Raw genomic sequence first — 12,552 nt, forward strand, 5'->3', positions numbered from 1 at the left:
GTCAATATGGTTTCTGGTAAGGGCTCTCTTACTGGCTTGTAAATGGCCTCTTTGTTGCTGTGTCTTTATATCCTACTTTCCTTGGTGCCTGTGCATGGAGATAAACCTCTCTTCCTCATCTTAATAAGGCTACCAATTCTATCAGATTAGGACCCCACTCTTCTGATCTTATTTAACCTTAATTACCTCCTAAAAGGCTTATCTCCAAATACTTCAACATATGAATTTGGGGGGCACACAATTTGGTCCATAACAACCCTTCTGAAGTAGCTAAGAGATAACTCAGTATATCTAAGGTATATTTCTAAGGTTAGAAAGCTAGTAAGATTTTACAACTAAGGTTCAAATAGTTACTTTTGCCCAACTCCACGCTGCCTTCCTTAGTTACAGGTATAGTTTATCTGACAAAAAAATTCCCTTTCACAAAATAGAGGTCACTAGTTAATCACAAGGAATTATCAAAATCAATTCTATGGTTTTTGCTTGTTCAATGTTTGTTGAAAATAGGATAGATTTTGACTGTTAAGGCTTATAAGAAGTGGACTATTAGGTAGCCTTAAAACTGCTGTCAAAAGTGGTAAAATGAGTTTTTAAATGGTAAGTAAAGTAGAACTGTAGTCCCCAGGCTGGAGTTGTCTTTTCAGCATTCTTCATGGTTATGATTAAAGGATCAAATTAAGCATCTCTTTATATTTTACAGAAGGTGATCTAAGAAATACGGGACCAGTAGATGCTCAAGTATATCTTGAAGAAATGTGTTGGAATGAAGGTTGAGATTTTTTCTCTTGACTACAGTAGAGAAAAATATTAGAGATTTTCTTTAAGAAGAAAAACTCTCATGGGATATTTGGTAATCTTAAAAAATAGAATAGCTTGGCCATATATATATATATATATATATATATATATATATATATATATAGTGTTTTTAAGAATATTTTTGTTTCATTCTAAAGGTCCATTATTGACCCATTTCCAGTTCTGTTATTTTATTTTTATTTTTGAGAGAGAGAGAGAGCGTGAGCTGGGGAGGAGTAGAGAGGATCAGAAGTGGGCTCCATGCTGACAGCAGAGAGCCCAGTGTGGAGCTCAAACTCATAAACCCCAAGATCATGACCTGAGCCAAAGTCGAACACTTAACTGAGCCACCGAGGTGCCCCTCCAGTCATTTGTCTATTCTAATTAGATGTTAGGTACATAAAGTTTCATGAGATTTTCTTTTTTACATGATTTGGGTTTTGGTTTACTCCCCACTAGTGTAATAGGGAAAATAATTTTTTCCATCCTCCTGTGTTGATATTTGAGATGAATTCCTATTAGAATTTTTATTTTTGTTTCTTTATATGGAATCACAAACTGTCAGGGCAGGATTCCTAATACTACACTCTCCTGCTTGGAACTTGGTTTTTTACCCACCATGAAGTCGTTCTTTTTCCCTTTTCTATTATTAGATTTTTTAAACAAATCTAATTTCTCTACTCTTCTGATAGTTTTGTGAATCACTCTGGTTAGACACTGTGAAGTTCCTTCTACGTTCATGTTTCACTGGACAAGTGAAGAAAATCTTACTAATTCCTAGAATTTTTATATACTTTATTCCTAACACTTTATTGTTTAGCCTGGGGTAAAAATTCCCTAGGGGTTTATAAAAATTTACTAGTGAGTATGGTTAGGTAGAAGATAAATAGCTCATCCTTCCTGAAAACAAGTTTACTGGAATATTTTTTTTAATGGCAAATTTTTGACTTCATGCTGTTAGATGGGTCACAGGCTGTTGACTTAGGAGGAGAATCATGTTTCTGCCTGTAGGCCACTGTGCTCCTGAAGTGCCAAATGAAATCATAGTGTATAAATTCTCATTTGCAGTGAATGATTGGGAAATTTGAGGTTTTGTGTACCTGGGGCTCCAGGGGTTAATAATGGTTTCATCAGAGTAAACGAGAGAACTTCTATGAACACACTAGTGACATAGGATCTCGTGAAAGACTTTTTTTAGTTCATGGAGGGGACAGACTAAAGCATGTCATTTATCAAGGAGACCTGCCCAACTAAATTTATTTTTTGAAAATATAGTATTGGTACCTCATCAGTCAGTATTGGGTGTATGTGTGTTTAATCTATTAGACAAATTCTTCTTGCTGCAGTTGATTTAATTAATATATTTTGTTTCCTAATGATTCCTGAGAATATGAAATAGCCAAACTGGTTTTTGTAATTTTTCCTTCAGTAGCCTTTTTTTTTAATTTTTTTTTTCAATGTTTATTTATTTTTGGGACAGAGAGAGACAGAGCATGAACGGGGGAGGGGCAGAGAGAGAGGGAGACACAGAATCGGAAACAGGCTCCAGGCTCCGAGCCATCAGCCCAGAGCCTGACGCGGGGCTTGAACTCACGGACCGCGAGATCGTGACCTGGCTGAAGTCGGACGCTTAACCGACTGCGCCACCCAGGCACCCTTTTTTTTTTAATTTTTTTTTCAATGTTTATTTACAGTAGCCTTTTAAAAATATGAATAATATTAGATTTTATTTTAAATGAATATCGATTGGTTGGTCAAGCATCTGTTCAGTCAACAAATACAATGAGTTTTCTGATACAAATGTAAAAAAACAAGATATTAAAGGGAAATGTACGATATGAAATCATCAAGTTATAAATGTGTCACTGTCCTTGGGATTCCCTTAAATAAACTGGACAGTGCAGAAGATATAGAAGAATCCTAACCACAGCCAATGAATCAGTTATAAGAAGCTACAGTGAATCTTAAAAGTATAAGACATACTTTGACACTTATTTCAATTAATGTTTGGGTTTTTTATATATATAAAGATGGAAATAATCCTTATTGTTGAGAGATAATCCTTAAGAGAACATACTGAGCAGCCAACAGCTGCATGAAGCTGTTATTTTTGCAAGAATATTAAAAACCAGTAATGTAAGTTCTGCAATTGAATTTGCAATTTCGAATTGTTCTTTGCAATTGAAAAGAGCATTCTTGACAGATGCAGTTCAATACCAAGTGTGATCAACTGGGCAAATAAGAAATCGAAGATTCCTTCATAGTCATTTTCAGAATAGCCTTGGAAAGTGAAGATCCCAAGCAGGAGAAAAGTGGATGAAGCCCTACATGGTAGACATAGCCACATTACCATCTTCTTGACCCAAGGACAGTATGAAACAGTGCATTTTACTATGCTTAAAAGGCAACCCTAAAGAACTGTTGAGGGAGTGAAGTTAACCTTTTCCCCTTAGAGTTAGTCTGTTTCACAACTTGGTCATTTTGCCTTCAATGTATTTAAAATGGTTTCTGTGAAGATATCACTTTGTTAAGTGATAGAATAATACAAGAAGAAACGTAACAAGATGTGAATTTTTAGTGAGCATTAACATTTGGAATCCTCTATGACAAAACTCCACAGTAGCCCATGGTGGCCTCTGCATCATTTACTGAGCGCCTGTCACCTCAGATTGTTTCTCAGTGTTCACTGAGGTGGTAAAAAAACAAGAGGGAGATTTAGCTTAAGAAAACCCTTGGTTAGAATATGTACAGTTTTAGACAATTTAATAATGAAACAATTCACTTTGAAAGCATGCTCTACTACAGTATATATGTTGGCTCAGACAGAAAGGATGTTAGCATTTTAAAATACAAGATCAAATAATTTTGTCTATGGAGACAAAAGGCATTGTGATGAAAAATAAGGATTATGTGAATGAATTCATGTTTTCCTTACTGGTAAAAGAAACACGTAAAATTGGCTTATTTGTTTATTTGTTTTTTAAGTAGGCTCCATGCCCAGAATGGGGCTTGATTTCACGACCCTGAGATCAGGAGTCACATGCTGTACCGACTGAGCCAGCCAAGCACCCCAAAAGTTGGCTTGTTAATTTTTCCAAGGCCAAACTTGATTAGAGAACAAATAGAAGGCGGTCGAATTTTTTTTTTTTTTAGTGGCATATATGATAAGATCTGAGTGTTAAAAATGTTTGAGAACTGAATGAAGACATTTGATATATTTGTAATAAAAAATTTTGGCAGTAGCAGGATAAGGTGATCAATCATTATTTTTCTTTGATAGTCACTTCTCAGTGACATTGAAATGGAATGACCAGTGGATCAGAGATTCTTTCAGTTAAAGGATATAAGCATTTCCACTTGTCAAGAGGACAGATTTAGTGAAATTTCTACCATTGGTAGACTAAACCTTGTGCTGTATGCTCTCTGTTGGGCATCTCACTTCACAAAATTAGTGTGATATTAGAACAGAGAGTATTTAAATTTTTTTTTTAACGTTTATTTATTTTTGAGACAGAGAGAGACAGAGCATGAACGGGGGAGGGGCAGACAGAGAGGGAGACACAGAATCGGAAGCAGGCTCCAGGCTCTGAGCCATCAGCCCAGAGCCCGACGCGGGGCTCGAACTCACGGACCGTGAGATCGTGACCTGGCTGAAGTCGGATGCTTAACTGACTGCGCCACCCAGGCGCCCCTAGAACAGAGAGTATTTAAAATGTTAAATTTGATTAACAGTTAAGTTAGCAGAGTTTTCTCTAAAAGGATATACTCTAGGCAAAAAAGCATGTGGCTTAACAGTAAAACATGTAGAGCTATTTTTCTCTTTCCTTCACAGTAACAATGTGGACAAATAAATTGAGAGGAATGTAAAATTTATATTTTAAAACAGAAAACAGAAGACTTCAAATAAATGTCATGGGTCACCCCTGAGCATCTGCTGTACCCTCAAGATCTTTGGGGTGCCTGGCTGGCTCACTCAGTTGAGTGTCCGACTCTTGATTTTGGCTCAGGTCATGATCCTGCAGTCCATGAGATCAAGCCCTGAGTTGAGCTCTGCGCTGACAGCGCAGAACCTGCTTGGGATTCTCTCTCCCCCTCGCTCTCAAAGTAAATAAAAATAAAACAAAACAAAAAGATTCTTTGGTAGGTAATTTTTAGAAACATTGCCCCTATGTAAGAAATCTTTTCAAGTTCTCATTTAGATACATTTTATACTTATTGAAAATCTTTTTTGGTTGCAATTTCTGTGACATAAGCTGCATTTTTAAAAAGGTGTTGAAATAGTTACTTGTAAACCTTTGATGCATCATGTTGTTTTCTTTACAGATGATCACACTTTTTCTCTGAGTTGCCGATGTGGTGGAAAATACAGTGTTTCCAAGGATGAAGCAGAAGAAGTTACCCTGATTTCTTGTGATACATGTTCACTAATAATAGAACTCCTTCATTATGGCTGAAATTGTTCACTAAATGGGATCCTTTAACTCTGTATTCATACATGTTGAAGAGCACCCATTCAAGTAAATGTATAAAGCTGATAAAAAGAAGCAGGATTCTTTTTTTGTCAGCTCTTTTATTTGCGGAGAAAATAGAAGACTCAAGCGAGGGCCACCCTAGGTTAATAGAAAATGAACTCAGTTATTTATATGTATTTATAATTTATATTTGTAGATCACAAAAAAAAAAAGACTTGAATTATAAATTATATTTTGTGAATTCCCATCTGAGAACTTTGTTATTTGGTCCATTTTCTCCTTGGTACAAAGTAAGAATTTTCCTTTTCTTCAAATAAGCATGTCTCCTCTTGTTAAGCGTCACAGTATCATCATGTTCCTTTATAGTTACTAAGTTTCTGAAGTAACATGACATTTATTTGTGCTAAAGTTATCAGCCTGTTGTACAAGTATCTCAAATTCTCAGGTCATTAGAATTAAATTAGAATCTTTGTGAATAGCATGTGAACCTAGTTGTCTCATAACTAGGACTGGATATGGATATTCATGAAGTTACCTTCAGGAAGGTAAAGTGGCAACTGTGGAAAAGACAGCTTTGGAGTCAAAAGACTTGACTCCGGTCCTGGCACTATCTTCCCTGAGTCTTCGTGTGGCTACATTAAAGGGAATAAGGCTTGAACACTGCCATCTTCAACTTTAAATGTAATTTAGGAAGTGGCAGTTTTTTAAAAAATATTAATTTGAAACAGATGCATTACTTTCCTTTTTATTTCAAAGTCTAAGAGTATTAATGTCTCTATTTATGAATAGAGAACCACTACATTGCTGGTATGACCAAATGGACTTTTATAATGTTATTATTGATTACAATACACTCTAAAGATTTTATTTTTCTTTGCATTTGATAATCTATGTACAGTGTAAGTCAGAACTCATTTTTAAAAAATCTGAGAAATCCTTTATGGGATCACTGAAACTTCATTACCTAATTTCAAATGAGTGAACCAAGCATGTGACTTAGCAGTTTTTTATTAGGTTGAACTCCTGGTATTTATTATTAGTTTGGACTTACAAGACTAGTTACTACTCTGACTTGTAAATGTAGCTAAAGTATAAGGCATATTCAAGAGATTACTTTCATCATAGCTATAAAACCAAAAGTTCAAAAGTGAGGTTGTCACCCAGGTTTTTTCCCTAAAAATATTTTTATATTTATCATAAAATTTAGAGGACTTACTTTGGATTACATTTTTATCCATATATTTTGAACTAATATAGCTTGCAGTGTGTGTTGCTTATTCTTTACATTTAACAATTAAAAATGACTAAAACTAAATAGCAAATAGTTTATTAGTAAGTACATGGTTTCAGTGGCAATGATAAATTCACTTGAATAGGAGAGAATAATGAAATCAAAAGAATAAATGCTTGCTAATCGTCAGAAAATCTGTGGCCATTAGGGCTGTCACGCAGAAATCCAAAATCACTCAGAGGCCAAATCTGTAAAATCAAAATGTGATTGAAGACAATTAATGAAATGATGTTATATCATCATCATACTCCCTGTTTTTATCCATCTGTTTTCTCTGTGCCATATATGAAATACATTCTCCTTATTCTTTAGTCAAGAACAAATTATATCAAAATAAGACTTTAGAAAGTAAACTTGTATGTGTACATGTATTTAAACTCTAAAGTTTGGAACACTGATGTGTTATATCAGTTACCTGTGTAGTGCGTGAATATAGATGTATGAATATGTGTGTCTGTGTTTTGTTTTACTACCCTCAAATAAAGTGAACCCTGAACCTAAGTATTTGAATATAACATCTGCGTAAGTGCAAAGAATCCTGCAAATTATCCAACAACCCCAAGTATTCATGTGTTCTTCTTCTCATTGCCAGTGAAAATAATAATGTTTCCTGAGTCATACATTTATAACCATGGTAAGACCATTACTCGGTGTACTTAACTGGGATATCCCTGCTTAACAGGTAGTTTGTTTGACTCGACACTGTTCTTCTGCAAATGTATATTAATTTATGCCCAAGGTAAACATATAGTTGTAAAAGTTATATGAGAAAGAATTACATTTTGGAGATTTAAATGAAAGGCTTCTTATAACTAAAGTAGTTTGAATTTTTATTATTCAAACAAAAAATTACTCTTAATTACCTATCTCAGTGGGGGAAAGGGTAATGTTTATAGCTCTGAAGGCCAGCAGGTTCCTAAATGTAGTCACTGCTACAGTTAAGTCCATTGATAGCTGAATATTTCAAAGTTCATTTTGAAAGAAATTTTTTTTTCCAGCTCAGAGAAGAAAGCCTAAATTTTAAGCAGAAAATAATACCTTGAAAAAGATACGTCCTCTTATTAGTCCATATGGAATAGGTCCATAATACCTGGAATCTGTAGAATTCTGTAGATTATCACCTTCTAACCACACATGACCTGTTGGCACCTAGAATTAGAGAAGAAAGCAGCCCCTTTTCAAAAAGAAAAATAAATTTGGGTACTATAAGAAGTGCGTCTTTTTGGTAGTATGGAGAAATGTTTTAAAGTTCTCATTTATAAAATACACACAAACCCTGTGATTTGTATTTTTGCTTTTATCTCTTGCACAATATCTTCTACTGAATATTAGTAAGTAATGTGAAGGTTTCAACATTTTAAAAGATCTTTTTTGCCACATGGTTCCCAAACATTAATTTGTTACACAAACCCCAAACTGAGGTTATAAGAGATCAAAACAGTGTGACAGGGTCATTAATTTAATAGACTTCAAAAGAGGTCATTAGGATGCTGACTGAAAATGTGCCCTCCTGTCTCTATAACAGCATAAGCAGGGCAGCCACTCACTCAGCAACATCCTGGGGCCAATACCAAGGCCAGACCTATTAGAATGCTCATGATGAACTAAATGGTAATTGATTGTGACATCAATTACAAATAATCTCATCATTTTATTGGAGTGGGCTTGTCAGAATTCTAATTAAGATCCCTGTTCTGCTTTTGTACAGGCCATATCTTCAATGCATTATACTTCAATAATGACCATCAAGAACTAGAAGGACCTATTATAAAATCATCAGTTGTAAATTAATGATGGTGACCTTCTACTAAATGAAAGACCCTATCTCCTATATGTCCTGGGTATTAACTGGTAAATAACGTTAAGTTTAAATTTTTACTCTGTCAACCATAAGAATATTTAGAACACCTTACTTTAAAAAAAATGCCCTCTGTGATATGAAATATACCATATTTAAAAATTACTCGGCAGCAATTATCTTTAAAGTTGCATTTTACAAATTATTTTACAGTTTGTTACTCAGAAAAGTTGAATTATTGACCAGACCAAAATGACCTGAGAAGAAATTTCTTTTCACTTTTCTTTTGACTGGCTATTTATTACTTAGGGACCTTATATGAAGAAAAATACTCCTATTGGATTTAATAAGAAATGACTGCAATATTAAAAAATGTTACAAATTACTGTTTTTTAAAGATTTTTTTTAGGGCAGTTACAGGTTCACAGCACAACTGAGAGGAAGGTACAGAGATTTACGACCTATCCCCTGCCCCCACACATACATAACCTCCCCCATTGACATCCCTGATCACAGTAGTAGATTTGTTACACTTGCTGAACCCACATCAACATCATAATCATTCAATGTCCAGACTTAGGGTTTACTCTTGGTGTTGTACATTCTACGGGTTTGGCCAATGTAGAATATGTATTCATCATTATAATCTCACAGAGTGTGTTCACTTTCCTAAAAATCCTGTGTGATCTACCTATTTTTCATTTCTTTCCCCCAAACACCCATGTTACCTTTTGGAAAAATGAATGTGTACAAGTATATAAAATCTGAATTTCACTTTACATCAGGAATCATATAATTTTGGAATGTCTTATGCAGAAATATTTGCCCAAAACAAATCAAGTTAATTATTTTCATGTAGACAGATTTCAATGTTAAATCTACTTGTAGAGAAAGAACAAGTTTCTTGAAAGAATATCAGATACTATAAGATCACTCATTTTTATTAGTGGAACTAGTTATAGGTTCTAGAGTCAAAAGCAAGACTAGTTCCTACCTATAAAATAAGTGGATTTATGGCAGTGAAGCTTAATACTGCTCGAGTAGAGAAATGAATCCATCTCAGGTCATAAATGAAAAAGGAACAAAATAGTATATTTGGAAAAGCCATGTGTCATTAACATAGTCTCAAAGTACCACTCTGGGAGAAGCTATAATATAGACATCATTTATGTTTAAATTTCCATAGTTTTTAATATGTGTTTGTTTCTGAGTTCTAAAAAACATAATAAACCAGGATCCAATATATATTCCATTTATCCATGAAGTTTTCCCCAACCTTGCCTGCCCATATCAAATACTCTTGCTTGTTTAGAGCACTGATTAAAAAGCCTGCCTTGCTTGGGGCCCTGGATTACAATATGTTACTAACCTGCTTGGGTTTTTTGTTAAGTCTACTATCTTATGATCAAACAAGCAAATAGACAGTATTTATGCCATGATCTTTATTTTTTGCAACAACTAAGCCAAAACTGGAATTCCGATATTTGGTGGTAATATTAGTCAGTAGAAATTCTTGTAAAGCACAATCACTTTTGTATGACCTAAGCTTCTTTCAAGTTAGCTAAATACAGTGATGAAGTGTTATCTCTGGTATAACTTAACAAATACAGAAAGGAATATGCTAAGAGAACCCAGAACATATTACCAGAAGCCTATGGAAGACTGTGACCCAGGCTATCTTTACCTAGTCCTTGATCGCAAGGAGTGGAACAAAAGCGAGGGGAGAGTAAAGCAAGCCAGTATGTAATACATGGCTTTCTGGTTTATTTAATTAAAAAAAAAAAAAAACTCATTAGATCCTTAAAACAACCTGTGAAGTACTGTTATTGATAGTTAATAGAAGTAGGTTCAAATATGGGACATGCTAATCCCATTTATCTGAAGCCTATACATTCTAATCCCCATGCGTCCACTTACAGTAAAGGAATATCCTCTACATCTCACAGACGTCAATGCTTGATATAAAGTACACAAATCAAGGAAAAAACCTCATCACTTATGAGCTCTTTAATACGAGCTTCTCTAAAAACAGGAAAACCTCTAAGTGTGGATCTCTTAAAATCAAAGCAGTCACCTTTGCTGACCTGTCAATTACTTAGTCTCCAGTAAAAAAATTCATGATGTTGAAATTACTCCACTTATTTTTGGTATAGAGTGCGATGTACACTTTAAAAAATCAGTTTTATAGAGGTATACTTATATACAGTAAAGGGCACTCATTTCAAGTTTGACACTAGTTTTGGAAGGTGCGCACACCTACATAACTTAATCACAATCAAGATGTAAAAGTTCCCATCCCAGTACCAGGCAACTGATGAGATCCATGACTAGAAACTAGTTTTACCTGGTCCTAAATTTCATATAAACAAGATTGTACGTACATACTATTTTGTATCTGGCTTTTGTTCAGCAATTTTTTATGATTATCTTGTATGTATCAGTCATTCATTCCTTTTTACCTCTAAGTAGAATTCTATTGTAAATCACAATGTTTGCTCATAAATCTACTGATGGACATTTTTCTTTGAAGTTTGGGCCTGTTACAAATAAAGCACTATAAACATTGTGTAAATCCATTTCTTTTCAGTAAATACCAAGGGGTAGAATTTATGGGCCATAAGTGTATGCTTAACCTTAAACTTTTCAAAAGTAATTAAATCATTTTACACTCCTACAGCAATGTATGAATATTCTGGTTGCTCCACACTTTGGTATATTCCTTTAAAAATTTTTTTGCCATACTAGGGGCACCTTGGGGTGCTCAGTTGATTAAGCATCCAATTGTTTATTTCAGCTCAGGTCATTATCTCACGTTTCGTGGGCTCGAGCCCCACATCAGGTTCTGTGCTGTCAGCATGGAGTTGAGTTGGGATTCTCTCCCTCTGCCCCTCCCCAACTGATGCATGTGTGTGTGTGTGTGTGTGTGTGTGCACTCCCTCACTCTCAAAAATAAACTTATAAAAAATCTTTTTCCATTCTAGTAGGTTATTGGTATCACATTGTGGTTTTCATTTGCATTTCTCTGATGGACATTTTTTCTTGTGCTTATTAGCATATCTTTTGTGAAATATCTATTAAAATATTTTACTGTTTTTAAAATGGGTTTTCTTACTCATTTTAAGAATCCCTTTTTTACCTTGAATATAAGTCCTTTGACAGGTATTGCAAATATTTTCTCATAGACTAGGATCTTTTCTCCTTTGCAGTCTAATCTATTACAAACACTATACAATGTTTTCTAAGCTCTAGAAATTTCATTTGGTTCTTCTTTATATTTACAGTTTCTTTCCTCATTACGTTCATCCTCGAGATCCTTGAAAATATTTAGAATTAGTGTTTTAAAGCACATGTCTATTAATTCCATTACTTCTGCCTTTTCTGGATTTAATTGATTTTTCTTCTGGTTACTGGTTACACTTTCATACTTCTTCACATATCCAGTAATTTGTGATTAAGCTGGACATTCATTTGTTGAGTGGATTTTGTTGTGTTTCTTTAGAGTATGCTGAATGTTGAGGGAGGTCTGCTTGTTTTAGGGGAGGCAGTTAAGTTAGCTGTGGATCAGCTTATTCCTTTCAAGCCTCAGTTTTTAAATTTTTTTTTAATGTTTACTTATTTTTGAGACAGAGAGAGACAGAGCATGAATGGGGGAGGGTCAGAGAGAGGGAGACACAGAATCTGAATAGGCTCCAGGCTCTGAGCTGTCAGCACAAAGCCTGACGCGGGGCTCGAACTCACGAACCGCGAGATCACGACCTGAGCTGAAGTCGGACGCTTAACTGACTGAGCCACCCAGGCGCCCCTCAAGCCTCGTTTTTAAGTTTGTTAGGTTGGGTCTATCTCACAGTGTACTCTAAGGACTACGTTAGGCCTACTACTAAGGCAGGATATTCTGGGATCTCTATTGAATATGCTGAGTATTCAGTGGCATCTGTTCTGGCTGGTCAGAACTCCAGTTGCTCTCAGCCCTGTGTGAGCTCTGGGAATTGCTTGGCTCCCCACTCCTTCTTTGCTCAGTTTCTAGGTTTCACCATAAATGGGTACAATTTAGTATTCAGCAAAAGCCAAGAGAACATCTATGGAGATTTATGTTGATCATTTGGTAGCTCTGCTTTCCCAGACAGTTTCATCCATAAGTCCCAACTACTTAAACTTCCCTCTATTCCAGTCTCTGTCTCTTCAGCTCAGCAAAA

General features: G+C 35.1%; 2 protein-coding genes across 15 annotated transcripts in view; one reads left to right on the forward strand and one right to left on the reverse strand.

Moving 5' to 3' along the window:
• The window catches only part of DNAJC24 (DnaJ heat shock protein family (Hsp40) member C24), a 58,538-nt gene extending 51,476 nt beyond the window's left edge, over window positions 1-7,062 (forward strand). For 2 of the 3 annotated variants that reach the window (XM_006937171.4, XM_003993126.5), the window contains exons 4-5: window positions 701-769; window positions 5,122-7,062. In XM_006937171.4, the coding sequence (XP_006937233.1) occupies window positions 701-769; window positions 5,122-5,252 (200 nt within the window). In that variant the 3' untranslated portion in view covers window positions 5,253-7,062. The remainder of the gene's footprint in view (window positions 1-700; window positions 770-5,121) is intronic. The other variant, XM_006937172.4, reaches the window with a different exon arrangement.
• IMMP1L (inner mitochondrial membrane peptidase subunit 1) overlaps window positions 6,582-12,552 on the reverse strand; it is an 81,826-nt gene continuing 75,855 nt past the window's right edge. For 11 of the 12 annotated variants that reach the window (XM_006937165.4, XM_006937166.4, XM_011286817.4 and 8 more), the window contains 2 exons: window positions 7,600-7,710; window positions 6,582-6,749 (listed from right to left, as the gene is read on the reverse strand). In XM_006937165.4, coding sequence (XP_006937227.1) covers window positions 6,681-6,749; window positions 7,600-7,710 — 180 coding nt within the window. In that variant the 3' untranslated portion in view covers window positions 6,582-6,680. The remainder of the gene's footprint in view (window positions 6,750-7,599; window positions 7,711-12,552) is intronic. The other variant, XM_023239671.2, reaches the window with a different exon arrangement.

Source organism: Felis catus, chromosome D1, assembly GCF_018350175.1.
Source record: "Felis catus isolate Fca126 chromosome D1, F.catus_Fca126_mat1.0, whole genome shotgun sequence".
Lineage (NCBI taxonomy): Eukaryota > Metazoa > Chordata > Mammalia > Carnivora > Felidae > Felis > Felis catus.